This window comes from Notechis scutatus, chromosome 1 (genome assembly GCF_049901735.1).
Source record: "Notechis scutatus isolate UNSWTSFEM ecotype Mainland chromosome 1, rNotScu1.2, whole genome shotgun sequence".
In the NCBI taxonomy this organism is placed as follows: Eukaryota; Metazoa; Chordata; class Lepidosauria; order Squamata; family Elapidae; genus Notechis; species Notechis scutatus.
Genome location: NC_142009.1, coordinates 241627704 through 241654798, shown reverse-complemented (window position 1 = coordinate 241654798; position 27095 = coordinate 241627704). Strand labels below are relative to the sequence as shown.

Genomic DNA, 27095 nt, shown 5'->3' with positions numbered 1-27095 from the left:
AACCATGTTTATACTTATACCTGTTATCTAATAATTGTTTGAGAAAATAAATAAATAAATAAATAAATAAATTCTAAACCAGCACTGAAATCCAGTATATGCTACATGCAAAAGTCATCTCCTTTTGTTTTTAAAAACTGTTGGGAAAACAGCAGTTACATTGCTTATAAAATTCCTACATGATCTTGGCTGTTTTGAAAAGCTAAGAGGGTTGCACCTCATTTGATGGGAGACCAGGTATTATCATAATGGTGAGTTAAACTGAGTAGTCAAAAAAAATATCCCCAAGAAAGCAATGGCAAACAACTTCTATATTGTTGCTGAGAGCCATTTTGGTGTAATGGTGAAGGGGCTGGCATACAAACCAGAAGACTTACTTCTAGGCCTCCCTAAGACATGAAAGCCAGTTGGGTGATCTTGAGCTAATCACTCTCTCAGCCTAACTCACCTCACAGGGCTGTGGTTCTAGGGAAACCAGAAGGAGGAAGTAATATTAGGTGTATTGAGTAACTTTTAAAAGCAATAAATGCTGGATTTTTTAAAAAAACCTAATAAATACATAAGAAAACAACACAGACAATTCAAGGAAATCACCAACAGTTTTCCAAACATTTTAATACTGTATTTTTTTTCATAAAATGTAACAGGAAATTATTCTGAACTAGGAACCATATGTATATTCAACTATGTTTGATTTTTGATTTATGTTTCATCAATCTATTTAATTCCCAAAATATTGTATTTATATTTTGGAGGGATAAATGCTCTGTAGTGCAATGTGATGCAGTTTATTAATTCTAGGTGGTTATTGGCAAAAGAGTATTTTGTGGTGAGTGTTACACAGTAATGTTCTACCTATCATTCATTATTAGGAGGCAAAAATTTATGTATATGAGATGTATATATACATAAATAAATGTCTGTCCTCCAATAATGAATGATACATACATACAATTTTATATAGCCATGCATTTCAAAGCAGTAACTCTGCTGTGAGTGTTGTAAATACAGTTCTGTATACCATCACTTCTTAATTTATTGAATGAGTATTTAATATTAGGAAATGCCTTTAGTTTCAAGATGGTTGACAGTAGTATGTTATGAAATTAGTTCCCTGTATTTTGTGTCCTTTCCTACAAAACCTTCAGAACAGTTCAGTATGGATCCATTTATTCAATTACAATAATTACACAAGCGAAATGTCTTCAAAGAAAAACAAAGTCCAGTTGTCTCTTAAGAAAACATATTTAGTACAGAGTTAAATGTTTCTCCTTTATTTTGGTTTGCAACCTCATAATCAACTTCAGAAACATTCAGCTGCAACCAAATATTTCCTTTCCCCCCCAATAAAATCTAGAAACCAAATTAACAAAACATCATTTTACTCTTAAAACTATATATAAACTATTTCCAAAAGTGAATTAGAAATTTTAGAAATTTGCACTGAAACTTTTGTTCAGGAGTAGAAAATATTGCATCTATAAAAGTGAGATGTGTTACACTGATCAACAAACTTCCCAGGCAGCTAACTAACTAAATAATATAAATTCATCTCACTGTTGTTGTTTTTTTCATTTTAAAACCAGTCTAATAGTATTTTGCTGAAGTGCTGCTTATAATGTAACTTTAGCTTACAATGTGTTGTTCTTTCTAATTAGGTACAGTCTCAAATGAGGTTTTAAAGTACACATATAATGATTTCTGGAATAAAGAAACAAGTACTTATGTTGCATATATAAAAACTGAAGAAAAACGTTCACCTTCTACAAAAAATCAGGATTATGTTGTTGAAATAGGAGATGAATCTACAACATATGGTTATTTTAATGGAAAATTAGATCCTCTTGGGTCATACAGGTAATTTTTCTCATGTTTCATAATGCATCTTTATAATACATGTGAATAAAACATGATGAATGAGTAATCTACATATCTCTGAAAACTCTTGATTGTATCTCAGCCTAATAGCTATTTCCTTTCTTCCCTACCTTTGATTAGGGCATGTGTTGCCGCTTTCACTAGAATTGTATTTGTGAATGAGACCATTGTCAACGCAGAGGAGAGTTATGTCTCATTTTCTCATCTTTCACCATTGGTTGGTTTACCTCAGAATCCAGGTATTGATCAAATTCTTGTTGCAAACCCAGCTCTATTCTGACCAAACCTTTGACTCTTCAGATTAAAATGCTTACTAAAGTTGAAGAGAAAATCAATATTGTATATTTTTAAATAGCGTGCATGCACAACCACCGCTTACGCAAATGTAGGTGTGCGCGCCAACCACTGATATGGAACCATCCATCCCCTCTCTCCCCCCTCCCCACCTTGCTGGTCTGCCAAGCCAGAAAGATTGGGGACCACTGTTCTAAGACATTAATTATTGATTGATTGAATGAATGAATTTATATTGCCGCCCATTCGCCCACGGTGACTCGGATTCCATTGCTCTGCAGATGAAGTTGCAGTAGCCTAATTTGAATCTATCGTATCAGTAAATTACTGAAGCCAAACTTTTTCTATCCAGATAGTTTGACTTGGTGTATTCTCCAATAACTTGGTATATTCTCCATACTGGTGTATTAAAGGAATCTGCATGTATACAGGGGACTTGTTCTATGCTAGTCTGAAGTCTTACATGTGCTAGCATATATGATAATTCATACGCTATAAATTTCATTTAGTGTTCTTAGCGCCAAGATTCAGAAACAGGCTGCTTTGCTATTGTTAGCAGTAACAAATGTAAAGGATGTGTGAATTGACAATTCACTTTGCTTTGATGTAGTACATCATTCTATATCAGTGTTTCTGAAGCTTGGCAGCTTTAAGATGTATGGAGTTCAAATCCCAGATTTCCCCAGCCAGCAAGCTCTGTATCAATTAAGATTTGAAGTTTTGAAGCTGATCCAGTTTAGCTGGCTGTCTTTATTAAGGATAAATTGTGGCAATAAAAGCAAAAAAATATCAGAGCAGCATAAGTGGGTGGATACAATCATTAAAAAGAGGCATAAAGGATCTAAAAATATACATCAAGAGTGAAAATGAAGATCTGAAAAGAATGATAAAAAGCTAGAAGATATAAAAGACACACAGAGAGAGAGAGGGAGAGAGAGGGAGGGAGAGAGGGGGTTGAAGCATTAGATGGGTGTAAAGGAGCATAAAAGTATGAAGAAAACTGTATATCGCTTTTCTCTTTTTCAGCTGTCATCACAGGAGGTGTTGTCGGAAGCATTTTGGTTCTGTTAGTTATTGTTGCAATTGTTGGATTCATCTTCTGGAAAAAGAAAAGGTATAAAAACAACTTCATAATGCAGCTATTTTGAATTCCATGATAAATCGTGGGCATCTGTACTGCAGAGCCCACCAAGATTCTCCAAATCTCCCAGCATTCCCAGATAGATCATTGTGTGTTTTTTTTTCTAGAAATCTTCAGCCAAAACATCCAGTCAGCATAGCTATTAATGGATTATGGGAATTGTAATTCAAAACATGGACAGTTTGTTTTTTATTTTTTCTTGCTTTAGATCTGATGCTACACAGATTTTTTTTTCCTGGTAAACTTATATTAAGTATACTGGAATGATATGCAGGACTGCTAGTTACTCAGAACTGTCTTGTCACAGATAATTGAATATACTACCCTTTACTAATTTCTGAAAACGCATTTGTTGCCTACAGAAAAGCATAATTTATGGTAATGTAATCCCGTTAACTAGATGGAAAGCTACGCAACTAGTTTGATGTAAATATTAAAGAATGGAAATCCCAACTAATTTGTTTTCAATCTCTACTTTTACAGGAAAGGTAGAAATAACGAAGTGCCATTTAGTCAAATTGAGTGAGTTGAATGCTTTTTTTTATTTCTTTGCCTAGTATTCAGAAATCTGTTTGAACTTTTTTTCTTATCTTGGTTTGAAAATGGGTGGGAGAGGGTGACATATAAACAATCTGCTGGATTTGGGTAGCAGCCAATACATTTAAATAAATAAATAAATTCCATAGCATTTCCAAAGCTTTACAAACAATTAACATCACTAGAATTTTAATAAGCCATTTAATCTTTAAGGAAACCATGCAGTTGCTAATTCTGTAAATGGTATTATGTTTAGTTTCATCTTAATAATAAAAATGTTAAAGTTGTTCCAAATGAAGTAATACCTATAAGAAGCAAGGGGAAAAGGAACAAATAATTGGAAACAGCATTAACATAGCTTAAACAGAGATAAGATACTTTTTAAACCAATACATTGTTTTCAAAACTTAATTGGAACCATTCATATCACAACAGGGGATTATTTTAGGGAATTCATTACAACCTTTGCTGAATCCCAAATATTATATATAAAAATTGTTTTGCTCAGTTAATAAGGACAATAACTAATGTGTACTTTCCTTTTTCTTTCTTTTTTCCTTTCCAGACCTAAAAAGTAAGTACATCCTGAATGAATATAATTATTGATTCTACCCTTCTACCCAAAATTATATATATAGCTTGGAAACTAAACATTCAGAATAAGTATACATTCTGATTTCTGTTTAGTTTCCAAGCTATATATATATAATTTTTGAGTGAATTTTTTGTTTTACTTTACATGTTAAACACTTCACTTGTCAAGTGTTTCTTTGCTTCACTTTACTTTTGGCTTTTGGAATTTCTAAATTGCTATTCACTCTCATTCATACCTTGTTATGTTTCACCACTTCTCAATGACACTTGACAAATACAGGGACTTTTTTGCATAATTAAGGAGTTAAGTCCCGAAATGACTCAGTACTTTTTTGTGGTTTGAACAAAACTGTACACTAAACAGTAGCTGCTGTTTTTGTCTTTTGCAGATCAAAATTACTTAAAGTTGAAAATTATGAATCTTATTTTAAGAAACAAAAAGCTGACTCAAACTGTGGGTTTGCTGAAGAGTATGAGGTACGCTTTTTAACAATTCTTATTCACACGGAAATATTTTTCATGCATATATGGTCACTACCATTATTAAGCGAATTCTTGCACTTTTCAAGAGTTATATATTAAAGTGTATTTCAGTAAGGAGCCAAAACTCAATTGTGAAAACAAATTAACAAGCAGAAATAATAATTACCTTTCCTGACATCCACTGTTACAACAATGCTAAATATTAAAAAAACGTCTTATGTTTTGAGACAAAACAGTAATAAATTATATCTTTCTCTGTTGTAGGATCTCAGGCCAGTTGGTGCTAATCAGCCTAAATTTGCTGCTGAATTGTCAGATAACAAAGGAAAAAATAGATACAACAATGTTTTGCCTTGTAAGTTCCCCATTCTATTCCTGTATTTACTCTTATTATTGCCTAAAATATTTCAGCTGTAACTTTATAAAATGTGATCAGAACTTCCATTTGGGCCAAAACAGTTCCTGCTATGTTTTCTGCTTTTCTGTTTAGTTGTAAATGGAACTTTGATTTTAAATTCTCCATATTTTCCTTGGTTCTTGACACAATATTTGATATGGATGGTAGAACTCTGGACTGTCATGTTTCATTTAAAAATTGTGGAGGGATCAGAGTTAATCAATAGGTTTCTTTTTCCTGTCACATAAATGTTGGAACATTGGGAAAAAGAACTCTAAACAAATCCTAAATATAGTACAGGTAGGCCTTAGAAGCCTAATTTGTAGAATTGTAATTTCCTTCAATCCTCTTGATTGAAAAAGGATTTAAGTAACTTTTTTTCTAAAGTATGTCAAGTTAGTAAGCTAATCTAATGATGTGCCATTCTGTGTGAAGAGAGATCATCATAATCTTTCATTTTCCACCTCAATTGGCGCATGGACAATCATCAATAGGGGCCAAAGTTGGTAATGAAAAAGAGGATTCTCATATGTAACCAATTCCCATTAAATGATACAGGAAGTGTCTAAATCACTCAAAAAACAAGGTGGAAAATAGGTTTTTAGTGCTCAGAAGCTCTCTCTCAGAAATCATGCTACTGAACTGCATCAAATTCTTATGTACCAAATTAAAAGCTATAAAATGACCGTTGTCTCTTAAAAAACATTTTGAAAATTGCATTTGAAAATTGAATGTTCCTTTAGCTCCTTTCTTTAATGAAATTAATGGGATATGATTGATTGAAGCATAATTAATTTGACTGAAGTGCTAATGTATTAGTACTTCCCTAAGTTTTAATACTGGGCTTGAATAATTACATTTTACTGATGACGTTACATAGTTTGGTAATGAAATGTCTGCAAGAAAACCACCCAACTCAGATAGCACCAAGAACCGTACATAATTAAACTTACTTATAGCCCCATATTTTTTCACTTTGCATATGACCTTTCACAATGAATGCATTTTATTTATTTAATGAATTTACCTAAATTACATTTTAAAAGCAAGACCTAACATCTCTTTTTTTCTCTCCTTGTAGATGATATTTCGCGTGTTAAACTTTCAATTCAAAATCACCCAACTGATGATTACATAAATGCAAATTATATGCCTGTAAGTCTTCCTGGTGTGTTTAAAACACATTATTTAGAGTGGCGAGTTTGTTGAAAAATGATACTGAGACCATATTTTTATTACAGGGATATAACTCCAAGAAAGAATTTATTGCAGCACAAGGTCCTTTGCCTAACACTGTGCAAGATTTCTGGCGCATGATCTGGGAGAAGAAAATTTACACCGTTGTTATGTTGACTAAATGTGTTGAACAAGGCCGGGTAAGTTTTTTTAAACTTCTAAGACCAGTTACAAAACATCACAACCACAACTGTCTTATCTACCATGTACATGAGTGGCATTAGAATGTATTTAAAACTATTATTTCCTGCTCCTTACACAAATCAATATAGCCAATAAATAAAACAATATATATTGCTGGCAGAGAGAGTGTTTATTTACTTTTTGTTTATTAAATTTATTGGCTGACCATCTTACTACTGGGTAGCTCTATACAAGAGTTACTCTGTGGTAACTATGCAAGGAAAAGCCAACATACAGATCATCTCCATAGTAAAATATTCCAAATTGAGTTTAGAGGAAAGGTAGAACAATGAGACATGAGGTCAAGTTTATGTTCTTAGAGATAATGCCGCTACTAAGGAGAAGCTAATCCTTCGCCATGCCATGTTTATAGTCATAGAGCAGCAGATAATTAAAATAATGTTCTATGGCAAGAATAAGAAAGTTTCTTGTAACTGTTCCCTAGATTGTGATTGGAATCATGTTAGTCTTCAAGGTAGAAGAAAAACGAGCCAGATTGGTGCAGTGGTTAAGACATCAGCCTAGTAATGGGAGACTGAATTCTAGTCCCAACTTAGACACAAAATCAACTGAGTGATGTTGGACTTGTCACTTTCTCTCAGCGAGTAGGAAACAATCAAGGACAAACCACTTCTAAATATCTTGCCAAGAAAACTGCAGGGATTTATCCAGGCAGTCTTCAAAAATTGAACAAGATTAAACATATATGAAACATAAGAAAAAAGAAAGAGCAAACCTAATTCTCATAGTTTCTTCTCTGTTGACTAAGAATTCTGTAAGAATTGTTGTTATGTATTGTCTGTCTAGTACAATGTTATGGGAAGCTGATTTATTGTAGTATCTTACAGCTGTGATATCTTCAATCCAAGAAAGGATTTGACAATAAAATTATTTTACAGTATAACCTATGGATCATTTATATTTTTAGACAAAATGTGAAGAGTATTGGCCAAACAAGCAATCCAAGAATTATGGAGACTTAATGGTGGCCATGACTTCAGAAATTTTCTTACCCGAGTGGACAATAAGAGATTTCTCCATACAGCAAGTGAGTTACGATCATATATTACAGAGCTTTCTATTGATAGAAGGAAATTATCTGGGTTTTTGGCAATCAGAATTTGGACCCATGGTACGAGACAGAAACTGCATAGATGACGTATGCCAAAGCATGGAATGTGGAATCATAACCATTCTTGTCTTACTAGATAGCTGGGCAGGCTTCAGTATTGTGAGGCACAATATCTTTCTGGGCTTCTTAGAAGAGTCGGCAGTGGGTGATATTATTTTATGGTAATTCCACTTCTGTCTGGTCAGATCAGGCCTGTGGTTGTGGGGTGCGGGATCAAGCTTGCAGGCATTACAGAAGCACATGGAGAGCGTGACTAGCCGCAGGTGGTACCTCCACTGCAACCTGATTTAGAACAAGATCACTTACACACTTGCCCTTTCCAGCTTGATTGCTGCCATTTGCTGTTCGGCTACCGAGTAGCCAGGGATTAAGATGTTCAATTGAGTGCCCTCAAGAGAACAATGAAACTTTACACAATGATAATGGTGATCAGCAAGTGGTTTTATGTAGATGCTGAATAGAAGTAGCCCTGCCATACCCTCCCTCTTTATCAGTTATGATAAAATAAATATTATAAAACCGGACCTGGTAGAAGGAATTTTTCATAGTTGCATCAAGCTTGGGATTGGGGCAGTGTTTTAACAATGTGTAGTGTATTCCCAGAGCTAAATTTACTATTTATAAACTATTTACTATTTACTAAATTTACTATTTAAATCTACTTGCTTACCTACTTACGTACTTTGGGTCAGTCCTTATTTTGCCTAATCTCAAGGAATTTGGGCAGGAAAAATACGTTTTAAAGCCCTGAAGTTTGGAACTAGGAAAAAAAACATACCATTTTTTATTAAGAATAAATAGCAATGACAATAGCACTTAGACTTATATACCGCTTCACAGTACTTTACAGCCCACTCTAAGTGGTTTACAGAGTCAGCATATTGCTCCCAATAATCTGGCTCCTCATTTTACCGACCTCAGAAGACTGGAAGGCTGAGTCAATCTTGAGCTGGTTAGAATCGAACTGCCAGCAGCAGTCAGTCAGCCTGCATTCTAACCTCCGCTCATAAAGGGTCAGGGCAATGATACACAGGGAATACAATTAGTCTTCATTTAGCAATTGTCTCAGACAGCAACCATTCATACAATAGAGATGAAAAAGTAACCAATGTGACCAATGCCCACATTTATTTTTTGCAGGGCTTCCAAAGCAAAGAAAAGCTTTGCTTTGGTTCTTATGTAACCTCATAAACATAAGCGGGAGCTTCCCTGCTGTATTTATCTTTGCCAGTTTGTCTCTCCTACTCTCCTCCAGCTACCCTTGGATCGAATTTCATTCCTGCTGTTTTTGTTTCCAGTTATGTTGATTTCTGCCAACCTGGTGCCCTCAATCGTGCAAAACACTATTCCCAGAATTCCCAGTGAGCTTTGTTTTCAGCAATGCTGCCTGATAATTCTGGCAAATAGAGCTCCAACACAGCTGGGCAGGGCACTAGGTTGAGGGAAAATGTAGATTTGATCTGCCTCTCTTTGCTTGTCTCCCAATGTGCATTTCCTGGGTTTGCCATCACAGGACTCAGAGTAAAGAAGAGTCACGATCACCCCCTTCAATAGCTTGTATGAACAAAGCTTTTTTTGTTTAAGTAAAGCAAGTTGCCAGGAGGCGTCCGCGCAAATAATTCCTTTGTGAGTTCTAACTTCTCTTCTGTATTTTGACAAGAGTGATTCACCGGAAAGTCATCCTGTGCGTCAGTTTCACTTCACTGCCTGGCCTGATCATGGGGTTCCAGAAACCACAGACCTCCTCATCAGCTTCAGGCACTTGGTGCACGAATTCATGAAGCAGAAGCCACAATCTTCTCCAACCTTAGTTCATTGCAGGTACAAATATAATACCTTTACCGACATTTAAGTATGATTTTCTGTGGTTGTGCTTGGGTACAATGAGTGGCTGTCTTGCAAGGATATTCATGGAAACAGCTGCTTTTAAAATCGGGCATTGAGCTAGGAAGTGACAGTGCCATTTGCGGGGTGTCAGTTGGAATTCAACCCACCCGCTTGTAAAATGCATGCTATCAGTCTAACACATATCACGAGGTACGCCGTACATAAGGTACACACAATCTTTTGCCTTTTATCTTGTCTGAACAAAAGAACCTATTTTATATTTATTATATTTGACCCTCGGATTTCTGCATTTTTTCTTCTCCGTGGCCAGAAGGGGCATTTGGAAGTTTTGTATTTACTTTTAAGTCATTGGTGGTGTGTGTTAATGAAATATCAACTGCAGGTTTTTGACTTGATGGCATCTTAACTAGTTGGTTTAAAACAGGGGTGTCAAACTCAATTTCATTGAAGGCTGCATCAGGATTGTGTTTGACCTCGGGGGGGGCAGAGTGGGAGTGGCCAGCGTGACATCATTCATGTGGGGAGGTGCCTGTGGTGGCCCGAGCGCTCTGCCAGCAAAAACAGAGCTTAGGAGGGCTGTGTGCCTCCCTCCCGAGCTCCATTTTCATTGGCAGAGGCACCGCGGGATGTTTCCAGGGCAGCCCCATGGGCCAGATCCCTGTAGGCCGGATCCAGGCCCCGGGCCTTGAGTTTGACACCCCTGGTTTAAAAGAAACCAAATTTGAGCTATGATCAGTTGGCTGGTAAAGAGTCCTGCTGCCATGGGATGACCCCATGGGTTGGAACGGACTGAGAGGAGAGCTGTGTGGATATTTCCAAATATGATAGCATGTGCATCAAGGCATGTATCAGAGAGAGAGAGACTGCATTAGTGTGGAGATGAAACAAACTGTCCCTCGTGAATGTCTTCAGTCACTGAGTAATAGTGTTAGCCTCCTGAAGTGGCAGAATTTTTTGGGAGTCCAAAACAAACCAAACGGAGAGTTAAGGTCAGGCTCTCCTCCATCCCCCCAACCCTGGCTTTAAACCATATTATATTAAAACTGTAGGGAAGCAAAGGATTAGGATTCACATCCAGCTTATGCTGTGGGAGTGTAATTTTTACTTTCTTTTTCATGTGCTCTCTGCTAAATTGCCCTTCCCAAAATAACATCATCTCATTTTGCAGGCAATCAAAATAAAAAGTTATTCTAGCCCAATTTTCAAAATACCAACCCAATCATACTGAGAGGCAAGGGGATGCTTTCTTCTTTATCCTTTTTGAAACCCTGAGAACCTAACTGAGCGTTAGATATTTCATTTTCTAAAACATGGAAAGCCACTTTAGCTGCCAACAGTGTTCTATAGCTAGTCCTCGACTTACAATTGAGCCCAAAATTTCCATTGCTAAGCAAGACCGCTATTAATTTTGCCCCATTTTAGGACTTTCCTTGCCACAGTTGTTAAATAAATCGGCTGCAATTGTTAAATTAGTTAACACGGGTTGTTAAGTGAATCTAGCTTCCCCATTGACTTTACTTGTCAGAAAGTTACAAAAGGTGACCCCAGGACCCCAGGATAAGGCTACCGTCGTAAATACGAAGCAGTTGCCAACCATCTGAATTTTGATCATGTGCAATGGTTGGATGTGACTGAAAAACAGTCATAAATCTTTTTTTTTCCAGTGCCATTGTAACTTTGAATGGTTACTAAACAAATGGTTGTAAGTCAAAGACTACCTACATGTATATACTGGCTTGGCTAGATAAAAAAATCTCCTTCAAGTCAAAGTCAGTTCCTGGTGTCTTCACAGATATAATCATGAAGTTTGATAATACAGAAATGATTTGCCACTGCCACCTTCTAGTATAAGTTTGTTTTTTTCTTCCCAATTTCCCAGCCTGGGAGCCATATGATTCCTAACAATCTCCCATCTCCATGTAATCCAGTGATTCCCCCCATGGACAAGACGATGATGACGATGTTTCTGTTTACATACAGTACATTATATTTAGAATTACAGTATATTGTACTCTGGTCCCTGGAAAAACAGCAGATAAACAGGGTGGCTGGACAACCAGGGCATTAGTTTCCTTTCTTTTTTTCCTTATGTAGAAGAGAGAAAATTGAGGGGGTGCTATTTTTAGATTAGATAATGCAATGCTTGAAAAACATAGTAAAAGAGTCAGATGAAGGTATTCAACCCTCTGCCTTTTTTTTTTTTAAACAGCGCTGGTGTCGGGAGGACAGGAACTTTCATTGCAATTGACCGTTTGATACAACAGATGGAGATGGAGAACACAGTTGATGTGTACGGCACTGTATACGATCTACGAATGCATCGATCTTTAATGGTACAAACAGAGGTACGGGCAAACTGCTATTCTAAGCATGCAGAACAAGAATTGGGCACAGGTAGTCCTTGACTTACGGTATAAGGGTAACAACTGAGAATTAGGGTTATAAGACATAACAGTCATTAAATGGGTCGCCACATGACAGCACCCAATTTTACAACTTTTTTTGGTCGTAAAATGCCAAAAATCATGGTCATGTGACTGCGCAGGACAGGCTGCAAATGGCTGTAAATGCAAGCTGGTTGCAAGCGCCCCAACATGCAATCACGTGATGAGGCATGTGTGCAGCCACTGGAACTTCAAAACTTCAAAAACGGGCCATAAGTAACTCTGGGCAGGTCTGACATAATTTGGAACAATCACTAAGCAAGGACTACCAGTATGTCATTATTATTAGGTCTGTAGAGTGCTTTGGATTCAATCTCCAAAGTGCTTCAGAGTATGTAGCAGTATGTTTGAGGTAAGTAGAGTATGTAGTATGTTTGGAGATAGAGTCCAAGATTAGTACGATCTGAGTACAACCCTAGTCATGATTGGTTTTAGATATGTGCATTTTTCTCTTTAAACTGATGGATACGTCTTCTAAAACCTATGATTAAAATTGCATTGCTTTTTCCCCCCTCTTAGGACCAATATGTCTTCCTAAACCACTGTGTTATGGATATTATTAAATCTAAGAAAGAGAAGAAAATGGATCTCATCTATCAGAACACAGATGCCATGGCAATCTATGAGAATTTCACACCATCATCACCATACATTGGAAGGGCAAATGGCTACCATGTATAACTAGGAAGGAATGATCTGCTTCCCGTTTGGGCCTTTTGCAGAGGACAGAAAGAATATGCACTGCTTTTGTATGACTTTATATATACACAAAGACTTCAGCACCTGTTTTGAAGATGCACGTGTTAAATTGTCAGAGGAAACTGTGGATTCAATATAGTGTTAAAAGAAAAAAAATCTATACTGTATTTTGCAGAGAATTTTTGCATTGAGGGTTGATAAAACAAAATATTATTGGTGAAATTAATGTTGGCTGAATAATAAGAATGAAAAATACAGACACTTTTAAATTATTTTTTTAACATGTTCATGTTCAGACTTCCTAGGATACTGATTCTATTGTTCGTGTTCCAGAAATATTAATGATATATTGGTCACTTTAACATTTAAATTCCACAGTGACTTCTCAAATTCATTTTATTTAAAATGGGAACACGTAAACCGTTTATAAATAGGATATTTTATTATGTAATTGTGCCTTTCTATTTTGCTAAAGACAAAATAATCAGAGATCTATATTTTTGTATTGAAATTCTCAGATGATGTCTAACATTTGAATATGATTATTTTCCATTTTTTAAAATCTGGAATACCTATGCTTATTCTTTCCCCGTGGAAGTAGCAACCATTCATTTTATGATACTTTATTCTGTGGAAGGTTTGTTGCAGAATTCATTTGCTTGATCTTGTGAGCACAATAACTATCGTATCATATTTTAATTTTATAAGAAGGACAAGGTTTTCATATATGGGTAAATTAAAATTTATCCAATTTTATTTTCATGCATTGAAAATATTTCCCACTTGTCTAAAAAAAAATGATGAAAGTAGTCTTTCCGTGCCCTTTGAAGATCCTGGTTATTCTGTTTCTGAGCACCATTTTCTTCTTTGACCCTCAGTCTTGTGTGTCCTTATTACCTTTTCACTTGAATATGTATAATGATTAGAGATTTCATCTATTGTCATAATTTGTATGCTTAGCAATACTTGTGAATAGCTGATCACATTTGACAATAGTATGGGCACCGCAAAAGAAAATGGTATTGAGAAATAGCAGTTGTTTATGAAACAAAAGGAAGTCAAGCTTTTACTTTGTGAAAATATGCTAATTTCTAAGTAAAAAAAATAAGGGATGTCCAAGTAGCCATTGATACTTATGACCTCAGGTTTAATTGTTAGGGGTATGCAACTAATAATGCAAAGATGGAAAAGGTGTGTGAGTGGATTGGCAACTTTAATTTCTAATCAATGTAATACCCTGTTTCTCCAACAATACGGCCTCCCCCAATAGGAAGTCCCAGCATGTTTTATAGGCATGAAATGAAATTAAGCCCCTCCCCCCAAATTAAGGTCTAGATTAAAACATGCGAAATGGGGGGGAATGGTGGGGGGGCTTGCCGTTAGGAAGTACTTTTGTTGCACACCCGGATACGGTGCTGCCTGCGTTGACCCCGATACGAAGTGCCCCACCAACGTCGAGGTCAACATCCAAGCCATCGCTGCCCGCCCACCCGCCCGAAGATGCAAGGGGGGGGGGAATTAAGTCACCCCCGAAAAGACGGCCTAGCCATTTTTTCGGGCTCAAAAAAAAAAAGACCCGGCCTTATTATATGAGAAACACGGTAGTTTTATCAAGTTTTTTCAATTCATAGTTCTTCAGGGTAAAAGTTTTACGTAATATCTCCAGTAATCAGTGCTTTAATGGCCACAGTTGAACCAGAACTTCTTTTGCTAAGTGATGCAGTATTGAATTTTGCCTGATTTTGCGACATTTTGGCCTCAGTTGTTAAATGGATTGCCATAGTTGTTAAGCAAATCCAGGTTCTCCTATTGGTTTTGCTTATTAGAAGTCCCTGGGAAGTTTTCAAATTGCAATTGGGTAAGCCTATATCCATTATAAATACATATTAGTTGCCAAGTGCCCAAATTTTAATCATGACCATAGGGGCATTGCAATGGTCATAAGTGCAAGGACAGTCACTTTTTTTCAGTGCTCTCGCCATCTTGCATGGTCATTAAACTACAAATGGTTACAAATGTATGCCCGGTTGCTTAGTGACTATTCACAGTTACCATAGACTTTCCAAAAGGAAGGCAGGAAAGATCAAGGCCACACATAAAGTTCCAGTTAATCTGATTACTAATCATCCATATGCATTGGAAGCTACTCAACTAATGGTTAACACTATCTTGGTGTTAGGTAGGGGGAAACAAAATTCAAGAGGGGTTGTATTTAGTTCATTTGTGGCTATGTAGAGACTCTTTTGACTCTGCCCCCAGGTTTTTTCACTCCTTCCCCTACACACATTGGGTAAAATGGATTTTCTTAACGATCATGGCATTCACTTAACTGCTGCCAAAAAGTCATAAAATTATGTGCAATCAAGTGATGACCTGCTTAATGACTGCAACAACTTAGGGCTGTAATTTTTGGCTCAATTATGGTCATAAGTCAAGGATTACTGTAGTACTTTTCCATGCAGAAGCAGGAATATCAAAGGTGGAGCTTATGGGACCTGAGAATATCGGTACGGCTTCCTGCCTTACGATGATCGTTCAAGTGTCTCAATCATAGCGTGTTATTCAGATCTTCCAAAAGATTTTTAACAAGCATTTTTTTTTCTATTTTAAAAAGTAGTCTTTCAATATGCCTAGCACAACTCCTCTTTTACCTACTTGTCTTAAATTTAGGAAGCTTCCTTTGTTTATCACGGGAGGGATAGTCTACATTCAGATTTTACACCTGGCTCCCATCTCTTCACCATTACACGGCTTACGTTCAGTAAAAAATGGCCAATTTTCAGCATCCCTTGGAGTGGAAGTATAAGCAGGAAGTCTCTGGGAGATAGCCAGCCTTCTCCCATTTCATCTGCTGACACATTTGCAAATGATCTGAAATTTGCTCTCAGGTTTCATTGGGATGATTTAGAGGAGAATTTGAAAAGTTTCCAATTAGAGGAAAAGTATTGTTCGCTCCTCAGAGGCTGCTACACTTCTCAAAGAGGCCAAATTTGAGTTGCATCCTTCCCTTGCTGCACCTAGGCAAAACAAAAAACCACACCCTACCATTCTTTCAATTTTCACGAAGTTACTTTAGAAAGGCAAAAGACATAAACAGAATTTGGTTTCCAGTTGCACTCAGTGGAGACATTGAAATTTGCATAAATAAATTTCATATTCAGATCTCAAAGTCAAACCAAGGATTGGATTTGCCTTTTTCTGAATCAGAGCCCAAATTAAAACTAACTAACTAGCTACTTTAAAACTTGTTATTGTGTTGCAAACTGAATACTGTAGCAATAAACTCGTGTGTGATTTCCCATTAAGTCGATCGCACATACACCCTCCATGCATTCTCAGGTTTCCAGATACCTATAGAAGAATAGTAATGATTGGTTCACCACATGCAAAATAAAACAACATTGGTCATTTTCAGGGCCCATTTCAGAGCGAACCGGCTTATCTAAGTTATAAGATTATCACTTGAAAGCTGTCACTTCAGTTGATCTTGAGGGCTGACCACAAGTGGCATTCTTAGGGAAGGAGAAAAGCTATGTAGCTTTAACTGTGGTTTGCATACAATTGTTGTAAGGGTGTGTGGCATTGGTGGGGTGGGTACCCCTCCTGTCCTGGTTGTATTTTGTGTTCTTTTCTGTGATGAAGATTTATTTAAAAGTGCAATATTTGATTTATTGAATGAATGATTGCCTCTATTTGAATAGAGTTTACTCAGGTTCATTATCATTCCTGTTTGTTCTGTGGTTTATATTCTTGTGCAAATAGTTTTCAAAAGCCTGAAGAACTCCTGTAGTTAGAATAATCATATTTGCTCTATGTCTTTTGACTAAAAAAATACAAAGATCTACTGAAACTCTCCGCTGCAGATTTTTTATGCAGTGAAATACATACACACTCATGCATATGTTGCTGTAGACATATCTATGTATATGTATATGGCTCTGGTTTTGTTCTATTATGCTGCTGTGGTTTGTAATGGATACGATTAATGAAAAATGAAGGGTTCTGCATTGAATTACTTTTGTTGGTACACTGATCTTAAAATTATGAAGGCATTTTTAATGAAGGACGTGGTTTGTAAAAGGGAAGGGGATTCATATATTTCTTTTAATCAATGCGCTGGCAGCATTAAAAACTGGTATGATATTTGAGTGTATTATATTGCTATGTTGTATTTTAGTATTGTAGATTTCACTCAGCTTTCTTCAACACAACCCACCATTGCATTAAGCCTGTGAGCAAAACTGCTTCCCTCGTTCAAGTTTAAGATTCGGGGATATCCCAGTGTTATAAAGTTTGGATACAGATTGTTGTATAGAAATGTATATTCTATTTCTACAAAAACAGAAAGTTTGTCTTGGGTGGCTTTTGGTGTGTTTGTCCAAATGCTTTTTACTTGCCTTCTTTGGTTTAATAATTTTTGTCCTTCTGTCTTTCTCATTGTTATGTATACAAACTGTATCATTTACCTGTGTGAAGCCATTAAATAGGAAGCAGTCCACCTCTTAATGTAACTTTTCCTTTGCAAGTTGGTGAGATCCCATACAGATTATAAATACAAGATTCCTTTTGGTGAAAACTGATGCATAGGGAAAAAAAGTTTTGCAGACAATTTAACTAAGAAAAGAAACTGCTTGAGGATAACAAAATGCTAATCAGATACTGGATCAGCCATGGTGGCACAGTAGTTAGAATGAAGTATTGCAGGATACTTCTGCTGACTGCCAGCCTGCCTGCAGTTTGGCAGTTCAGTTCTCACTGGCTCAAGGTTGACTCGGCCTTCCATCCTTCCGAGGTGGGTAAAATGAGGACTCAGATTGTTGGAGGCAATATGCTGACTGTAAACTGCTTAGAGAGGACTGTAATATACTATAAAGTGGTGTATAAGTCTCAGTGCTATTGCTATTGGTAGAGCAGCCTTCATGGGTTTTGAGATAATCATACTTACCATAGAAAACACTCTAAAGGGCTTTTGAACTAGGCTGCAAAATCTGAGATGACCATTAGAGGGCAGTGAAAAGATGCATAAAACTGCCTTGACTGCTATCTAGTAGTTGTCCGGGTATTTGCCACCCAAGTCTAGTAGCCACACATGCTACTAGCCACGCATAAACAACTGCTGGGTCAGAAAGACCAGAATGTATGCCTTTTTTGTAATAAAAGAAATGGTATCTTTTTATAGCAAAGCAATAGTAGAAAAATGTGCCTACAATTTATGCTGATAAACCCATTGGCAAAAGCATTTCTTAATAAAATTTGAAAGGCCCGAGGATCAGAAATGAACAGTGGGCAGAGTAATCTAAACCTGTGTTGTAAAAAGCTCTAAAATCAAGACAAGGTAGAAGGAAAGGGGGTCAACTCTGTTTTTCCTTCTATAACTAGTGTTTGCAAATATTCAACTTTCACTGAAGCCTTTTTAAGTTTAGAAGTTAGTGGAAGGACAAAACATTGCATTTCCAAACTTTCAGCTCTTAGACCTCGGAGGAAGAAATTTAAACCAATCGTACTTTGGCATTCTCAGCCATGAAGTCTAAATTTCATACATAAATTCAAATAGTTGTAGAAACTAGGAAGTGAATGAAGATGTTAGGGGGGTTGCAAAGATTCCATGGATGAAAATCCTACAGGGGAAAACAACTCAAGAATCTTGGGAAACTCTGAAAAGTATGATCATAGAAGCCCAGACCAGCACAATACCACTGAGAAAGAAAAACAAGAAATCCAAGAAGAAACCAGCATGGCTGCACAAAGATCTCTCTGGCAAATTGAAAGAAAAAAAGGACAAGTACAAAAAAATGGAAAGAAGGACATACAACTGAGGCAGAATATCAGCAGATAGCCAGAATCTGCAAAGATGAAGTCAGGATAGCAAAGGCTCAGAACGAACAACAAAAGTCAAAGATAATAAAAGTTTCTTCCAACATATAAATAACAAGAAAAAAATCAAGGAAACAGTCAGTCCACTAAAGCAGTGATCCCCAACCTTTTGGCGCCGCAGCCCGGTACTGGCATCAGCTGGGCGCCGCCATCTTTTGGCGAAAAGTGCTTCCGGTGACCTCACCGGAAGCACTTTTTCGTCAAAAGATGGAGCGCCAGCGCTTCGATGAGCTTTTGGTAGAAATGGCTTTCTACCCGGAAAGCTCACGAGCGTGGCGCCATCTTTGATGAAAAAGTGCTTCCGGTGAGCTTTCTACCGGAAAAGCTCACCGGAGCACTTTTACCAAAAAAGATGGCGGCGCCAGCAACCAGCGGCCCAGTAAGACTTATTCCGCGGACTGGTACCGGTCCGCGGACCGCGGTTGGGGACCCCTGCACTAAAGAGAGAAGATGGCAAAGAAGTAACAGGCAACAGAAAGAAAGCAGAACTGCTTAACTCATTCTTTACGCAAAAAGAAATTATAGCTCAACCCACCAAAAACATAACTAAAAGACAGACCAGAAATAAAAGTTAAAATAAGCAAAAAAAATAGTAAGAGAACACCTATCTGATCTTGATGAAAACAAATCACTGGGGCCTGATGGATTACATCCCAGAGTTTTAAAGGAGCTGGCAGAAGTCATCTCAGAACCACTGCACCATATCTTTCAAAAATCCTGGAGCACCGGGGAACTACCAGAGGACTGGAAAAGAGCTGATGTGGTTCTCATCTTCAAAAAAGGGAAAAAAACAGACCCAGGAAACTATAGACCAATCAGCCTAACATCATTACCTGGGAAGATACTGGAAAAGATAATAAAAAAACATCTGCCAACATCTAGAAACAAGTAAAGTAATAACTAGCAGTCAGCATGGGTTTGTTAAAAACAGATCATGCCAAACCAATCTTATTTCATTCTTCAATATAGTGACTAAATTAGTAGACCAGCAAAATACTGTGGACATAATATACTGTATTTAGATTTCAGCAAGGCATTCGACAAAGTAGACCACAACCTACTTCTTAGTAAGCTAGAAAAAAAGTGGAATAGATAGCACCACCACTAGATGTACTCGCAACTGGCTGGCAAATCGTACTCAACAAGTATCCTTAATGGGTCTAAGTCTACATGGAGGGAAGTAAGCAGTGGGGTGCCACAAGGTTCCGTCTTAGACCCAGAACTCTTTAATATCTTCATTAACGACTTAGATGAGGGAATAGAAGGGGAACTTACCAAATTTGCAGATGATACTAAGCTGGCAAGAATAGTTAACACCCAAGAAGATAGGCTCAAGATCCAGATGGATCTTGACAGACTAGAACACTGGGCCATATCTAACAAAATGAAATTCAATGTAGAGAAAAGTAAAGTCCTACACTTAGGCAAGAAAAACCAAAAGTACACATACAGACTGGGTGAAACCATGCTCAGTAGCAATAACTGTGAGAGGGATCTTGGAGTCTTAGTGGACAACCAGCTAAATATGAGCCAGCAGTGTGCAGGAACAGCCAAAAAAGCTAATGCAATCCTAAATTGTATTAACAGAGGGATACAATCAAGATCAAGGGAAGTACTAATACCACTCTATAAAGCCTTAGTAAGACCAAAAAAAGATACAAAAATTTATGCCACCAGATAAAAACTGAATGCACCAATTATCACATTAAACAAGAAGAAAACCTACTACGCACCAATTCCACCCACGCTTTCTACAATTTTATAAACAAGAAACTAAAAGACTCAAGGTCCATCCCACCCATGAAAGGACCTAATGGTAAAGACTAAAATGATGACACTATTAAAGCCAACCTCTTTAACACATTCTTTGGCTCAGTATTTGTAAACAGCAATGGATCATGCCCAGTATTTCCTAGCTGAACCACAGAAAACTACAATGATCTAATACATATCGATTTTACAGAAGACATTGTTGAAAAAGCACTGCACAATCTAAAACCATCTCTATCTATTGGACCAGATGGAATATGTGCCTACTTCTTAAAAAAGCTATCCACTGCCATAGCCGAACCTCTAAGCATAATCTTCGAAAACTCTTTCAGAACCAGCTCCTTGCGAAACCTATGGTCACAAGCCATGGTCATCCCCAGCCTAGTTGAAAATTACAGACCAATCTCTTTATGCTGCGTCACCTGTAAAGTCATGGAATCAATTATTAACCAATCCATAATCCTCCACTTAGAGACAAAGAACCTACTCTCTAATAAACAATTTGGTTTCAGAAGGAAACTATCCTGTAATCTGCAACTCTTACACTGCAAAAACATATGGACTACACTACTCGATCAGGACAAAGCAATAGACGCAATCTACATAGACTTCTGTAAAGCCTTTGATTCAGTGGTACACGACAAACTACTCCTAAAACTAAAATCTTACGGTATGTCTTGACACCTGCATTACTGGATAGAAGCATTCCTGTCAAACAGACCACAAATGGTCAAAATTGGGAGCATCCTATCAAATTCTGTACCTGTCAACAGTGGTGTCCCCCAAGGCAGTGTTCTAGGACCAACTCTCTTAATAATCTACATAAATGACTTCTGTGATCATATTAAGAGCAACTGTGTTCTCTTTGTTGACGATGTAAAGCTATTCAACACTACCGACAATACTGCTACCCTTCAAAAAGACCTTGACTATGTATCAGTATGCTCAAACAAATGGCAACTTCAAATCTCAACAAATAAATGCTCTGTCCTACATATTGGCAAAAAAAAAAGATCAAAATAAAATACTGTCAAGACCTTGTTGATCCAAACTCTGTCAAGGACCTTGCAGTACTAATCTCAAATAATCTAAGTGCTAGAGCCCACTGTAACTACATAGCCAAAAAAGTGTTAAGAGTTGTTAACCTAATCTTACGTAGCTTTTTCTCTGGTAATATTATACTACTAACTAGAGCATACAAAACATTTGCTAGACCAATACTCGAATACAGCTCATCAGTCTGAAACCCACATTACGTATCTGATATTAACACAGTTGAGAAAGTCCAGAAATATTTCACAAGAAGAGTTCTACACTCCTCTACTCTTTGTAGAATACCTTATGCCCCCAGACTCGAAATTCTAGACCTAGAAAACCTAGAACTACGCTGCCTTTGGTCCGATCTAAGTATCATATATAAAATCATACATTGCAATGTCCTACCTGTCAATGAATACTTCAGCTTCAACCATAACAACACTAGAGCAAACAATAGATACAAACTCAAGGTTAATCGAACCAAACTTGATTGCAGGAAATACAACTTCAGCAACAGAGTGGTCAATTCTGGAATACTCTACCTGACTCTGTGGTTTTATCCCCAAACCCCAAAAACTTTAACCTTAGACTGTCTACTATTGACCTCACCCCTTCCCTAAGAGGTCTGTAGGGAGCGTGCATAAGCGCACCAACGTGCCTACCGTCCCTGTCCTATTGTTTATTTTATATATTTTTTATTTTTCTTATATGTATCCATGTATTCATAACTATGTTTTTACTTATACCAATTACCTTGTAAGCAATTGACAAATAAAAATAAAGAAATTAAATAAATAGAATTTGTATGTTCTGTTCCTGCAGTTGTTCTACTTTAATTCTAGGTTATTCTCTTCCATGTCCATTTCTCTCCAAGATCCACCCTTGACACTACTAAAACCTGGTCTATCTGGCATTCAGAACTTCTCATCCCCTTTATATTGGTTCTTGATTCTTGGGGTTCCCGGTTATCCAGATAATTTTTTTCTAAACTACTTTGTCTGATTCACTTATCTAGCCATACTATTTAATAGAACATATAGAGTCATCCTGGGGGTAGAATTAGAACCATGAAAGTACAACATTTCCTGTAACAACTCATATAACTGTTCAGTGGATAATTTTAGTGAATATGGCCAAGGGTTACAGAAAAACTCAGGAGGACGAACAGAACTGTATTCTTGCAATCTTTGCCATAGAACTTTCTGGCACAGTGTCCAAAATGCTTTGGATGCAAAAATCAGGTTCAAAAGCCAACTGGATTGGATCCAGGTAATCTGTATCTTATTATCTGTATCAGCTGCCACCCTCTAAGACAGGGGTCGCCAACCTTTTGGACCTCAGGGACCACCAAACTCATAATTTTAGATCCCAGGGACCACTAACCGATTCTGTGGGCGTGGCCTAATTTGTGGGTGTGGCTTGGTCATGTGACTTGCTGGGCATGGCTTGTATGTAAATATTATAAATGTTTATATAAATATTGAATTTTTTATTAAAAAGAGCAACTTTTACCCAAAATCAGGCAAAGCAGGCAGACTGAGTTGCTCAGAGAATCACAGATTCATTCAGAGATCTATCTATCAGCCATTGGCTAGCTCAGTCTGTCACATAAAATTTGCTTGCAAGCAAACTCATAAAATTTGCTTGCAAGCAAACTCACAAAATTAACTCACAACACACCATGCATGTAAATATTGAATTTTTTATTTAAAAAAGAGCAACTTTTACCCAAAATCAGGCAAAGCAGGCAGACTGAGTTGCTCACAGAATCATTCAGTAATCTATCTATCTGCCATCGGCTAGCTTAGTCTCTCAAATTTGCTTGCCGTGAGTCTGCACTGAATTTGCTTGCAAGCAAACCTTCAGTCCTAAGGGAGGTTTGGCTGTGCTAAGCCAAAGATCTAAAGACTAGCTAGAAAGCAAGAAATCCAACCATTTCCTGCTTCCTAGCTCATCTAAATCTCCCAGCACAGCAGAACAGATGATGATCAGAAAAAGGAAAAATAGCAATTTAGCAGGCAAGTTTACCGGGTAAGGAGTGGGCAGGGAAGGTTCCCGTGGGCCATGTGGCCGGCGCAGCCTTGTGTTTCTGCGCAGCCTGGATTAATTGCTTTGTGGGGGTGCTCTGGGGGTGAAATTTCTCTGTGGCCCACCAAAATTTTCTCACAGCCCACCAGTGGGCAACCGTTGCTCTAAGGGATATTTGTGATATTTGTTCTCAACTAACTCTTTTGTTTCCCTGCACAGGACAACGAAGCTAAGGGATGTCTTCTTTAGGAGAGGCTAAACCTTTTTTCCCAAGGTTTAATGAGACATTTACTACTTCTTGGAGCTCACCCTGCTTGTCTTCCTCTAATAGATTTTAATAATCTAGATCAGGGGTCCTCAAACTTGGCAACTTTAAGACTTGTGGACTTCAACTTCAGCTTTGCTGGCTGAGGAATTCTGGGAATTGAAGTCCACAAGATTTAAAGTTGCCAAGTTTGGAGACCCCTGATCTAGATCAACAAGGATCTAAAGTACATATCACAGGCCAGTGGTCCCCAACATTTCTGGTTTTGTAGCAGTGGCAGCAGGGACGGGGAGAGGAGATGGTTTTGTGTGTGCACCCGCTTGCACAAATGGAGCTTTGCGCATTCGCACACTTGCCTGCTGCTTGCATGGCCCAGTTCCTGGGCCGAATGTGGCCCAGGGGCTGGGGCCTCCTGTCATAGGCCAAAGAAAAACAATAATCTTGTCCTATCCACAGTCCTAAGAAACTAAAAAGGATCTCTCAGAACATGATCAGTAAGACCATTCTCCAGACCATCAAATTCTTTTACTACCGGTTCTGTGGCTGTGGCTTGGGTGTGGCAGGCAAAGGATACTGCAAAATCTCCATTCCTTCCCCACCCCACTAACCTGCTTTCCAGCTCCATTCTCCTGTACAGGGCAACAAAAGAAGACGTAGCCAATCTGCTGGGACTTGGGAGGCAGAGAATATATGGGGGCGGGGCCAGTCAGAGGTGGTATTTGCCGGTTCTCTGAACTACTCAAAATTTCTGCTACCGATTCTCCAGAACTGGTCAGAACCTGCTGAATACCACCTCTGGACAGAGGACATGGTATTATTTAGGGGAGAAAAGAAAGAGACAGAGATTAGAGCCATTTTGTATGAAAACACATATTATTCAATTTTTAAAAAAATTAAAGGGGAGGTATTTATTTAAAGTTATCCATCTCCTTGTATTCCCCCCCCCCCTTTTTTTCCTTGCCTTCCTTTCTGTTTGAGGACTGTTAAAAGACAATATATTCTGTAAAGCTACTCTGGCCCAGCCTACCATTTGCATGCATACTCCACGGTTAAGCACATTCTACAGCCTGACACAAACGGGATCCACATATTGTGCTAAGCGTGTTCAGTCTTGGCTTAACGCAATGGCAAACTGCAGTATTCTTTGTGAATCTCTCCACAATCTTAAGAGATGCTCATGGGGTTGTATTCCAGAAAGAGCAGTGAAAAAGCAGCAACTGCGATTATCCACGCTGGGAAATGTTTCCTCAGTGCAATGGGAGCCATGTAGTGCTTTAACTGTTGTTATGGACAGAGCACACACTGCTTAGGGTAAGTGGTAGAAAGTAGTTTATAAGCTGAATGAAAGAAGAACACAGCCACTCACTGTCTGCCATTGGAAACCTAAAGGGAGCAGGCAACAGGAATCACTTTCCCTTGGGCATAAAATACGATTACAGAATGAGTGGCTCTGTACAGAGTGAAAACCCAACTATCTTCTTTGTTTCTGTGTCCCTCTAAACTCTTCCAGATCTGCCTACTATCTGGGAGTGAATCCATGCTTCCCCTTGTCACACACTCCCAGAAGCTAAGAGTTTCCTCTAGGCTGGTTAGTCACAGAGAGCCTTGCATGCAATTCAGATGTTGGTCTTCCTTATTGGTTGATGCCTGCATCTGCAGCCAAGGCACGAGAGAGGAATGGTCTCCCGTGGAGTGGATGGCGGCTTTAGATGATTTAATTGGCTGAAGCATCACTTTTTTTCCCCGAGCTCCTTTCCCCCCAATGCTGGATTGCTTGAGATGGGAGTGAAAAGCACATTGCTCTGCTGAAAGCTGTGTGGAAGGACTGCTTGGAGAACAACACCACACTCATGCCTTGCTGCACAGTGAGTAGATTCAAAGGCTCTCTCACTCTGCATGTTGTGCTTTGTCTGTGGATGATTGACTGAAACATCGAATTAAACCTACAGCATCAGCAGATACTGTTTAACTGGGTGGAAATGTCTTTCTGAGATTCCGTCATGATTGTAATGGATCGAGTGTGAACTACTGCATTGGGCTCTGCCTCTGATTAACTCCTTCGGTATAAGATCCTTTCTCTGCCAGAGGCTTTTTCTGCAAGAGGTCTATTTTAAAATACTACCTTCCCAGCCGTAGTCTTTTGCCTATAAAGAAAAAAAAATTACTTAGCTCACCAGAGTTATAAAAAGAAAAGAGGAAAAGAAACCTTTGCTGATTAATGTAGTTTCATTTGGGGTTACTGATTTTGAAGTTGGGAGGGAGTTGTTAGGTGGGTGTATTTCAGCTGAGGGTTGTACAGCAAGGGCTGGGTTTCCAGATGAGTAAAACTAGGACTTTGTAAAAGAGGAGGGAGGGAAGGAGGGGAACAGAGAGAGAGAGGGAGGGAGGGAGAGAAATTTCACTTTGACCAGCCCGCATGTGTCCTGAGCTTAAAGAGACATGATGCTGCATTGCACCGAAATTACTCAACAACAGTTCTCCACACTAGAAGTGGTTTTTAAAAAAGTACTGCTGCTTAAAGAATGGGTGGGTTCTCCTCCAAACCTTTGGGAAAGACGGCAGGCGGCTCTCTCGGACTGCAGGGACTGAGGAGCGAAAGCCGCAGATGAACCTGAGAGGGGCTCCCACACTTTCAAAGTGAATGTGGCAAGCAAAGGCCGTGCTCGCCTACAACTGGCAGATGGACATGCCAGCATCTGGAGCTAGCTTTTCATTAAAATTGAACATTGCCCTCGACAGGCGCAGTATTGAGGAATGGATTGTAGGAGAAGCAGCAGGCTTTCCTAAGCGATAGGAAATGGATGAGGAGAAGTCTTTACCAGCTTCAGTTGCTTCTTGCTCACTCCTGACACTGCGATGATGCATCTGAGTTATTTTATTTATTTATTTGATTTGTCAATCGCTTACAAGATAATAAGTATAAGTATAAACATGAGTAAGAATACAGGAAATAGGTACAAATAAATGGGGACGATAGGACAGGAACGGGAGGCACGATAATGCACTTAGGCACGCCCCTTACAGACCTCTTAGGAATGGGGTGAGATCAATAGTTTGAGGTTAAAGGAGTGGGGGTTAGAGGATGTAACAACATAGTCAGGTAGTGCATTCCAGGCATTGACCACTCTGTTGCTGAAGTCCTACTTTTCGCAATTGAGTTTGGAGCGGTTTACATTGAATTTGTATCTGTTGTGTGCTCTTGTATTGTTGTGGTTGAAGCGGAAGTAGTCATTGACTGGTAGCACATTGGAGCA

General features: G+C 38.2%; 2 protein-coding genes and 1 long non-coding RNA gene across 3 annotated transcripts in view; 2 read left to right on the top strand and 1 right to left on the bottom strand.

Moving 5' to 3' along the window:
* Positions 1 to 13622, top strand: part of PTPRJ (protein tyrosine phosphatase receptor type J) — a 100642-nt gene extending 87020 nt beyond the window's left edge. The window contains exons 13-25 of the mRNA XM_026668301.2: positions 1659 to 1857; positions 1999 to 2117; positions 3199 to 3286; positions 3797 to 3835; positions 4416 to 4424; positions 4834 to 4921; positions 5192 to 5282; positions 6406 to 6479; positions 6566 to 6700; positions 7672 to 7791; positions 9536 to 9696; positions 11933 to 12068; positions 12687 to 13622. Of these exons, the coding sequence (XP_026524086.1) occupies positions 1659 to 1857; positions 1999 to 2117; positions 3199 to 3286; positions 3797 to 3835; positions 4416 to 4424; positions 4834 to 4921; positions 5192 to 5282; positions 6406 to 6479; positions 6566 to 6700; positions 7672 to 7791; positions 9536 to 9696; positions 11933 to 12068; positions 12687 to 12848 (1421 nt within the window). The 3' untranslated portion in view covers positions 12849 to 13622. The remainder of the gene's footprint in view (positions 1 to 1658; positions 1858 to 1998; positions 2118 to 3198; positions 3287 to 3796; positions 3836 to 4415; positions 4425 to 4833; positions 4922 to 5191; positions 5283 to 6405; positions 6480 to 6565; positions 6701 to 7671; positions 7792 to 9535; positions 9697 to 11932; positions 12069 to 12686) is intronic.
* Positions 3159 to 27095, bottom strand: part of LOC113412475 (uncharacterized) — a 44333-nt gene continuing 20396 nt past the window's right edge. The window contains exon 3 of the long non-coding RNA XR_015746649.1: positions 3159 to 3271. This is a non-coding gene — a long non-coding RNA (uncharacterized LOC113412475). The remainder of the gene's footprint in view (positions 3272 to 27095) is intronic.
* Positions 25433 to 27095, top strand: part of OSBPL5 (oxysterol binding protein like 5) — a 160801-nt gene continuing 159138 nt past the window's right edge. Inside the window, exon 1 of the mRNA XM_087950890.1 lies at positions 25433 to 25706. Coding sequence (XP_087807016.1) covers positions 25692 to 25706 — 15 coding nt within the window. The 5' untranslated portion in view covers positions 25433 to 25691. The remainder of the gene's footprint in view (positions 25707 to 27095) is intronic.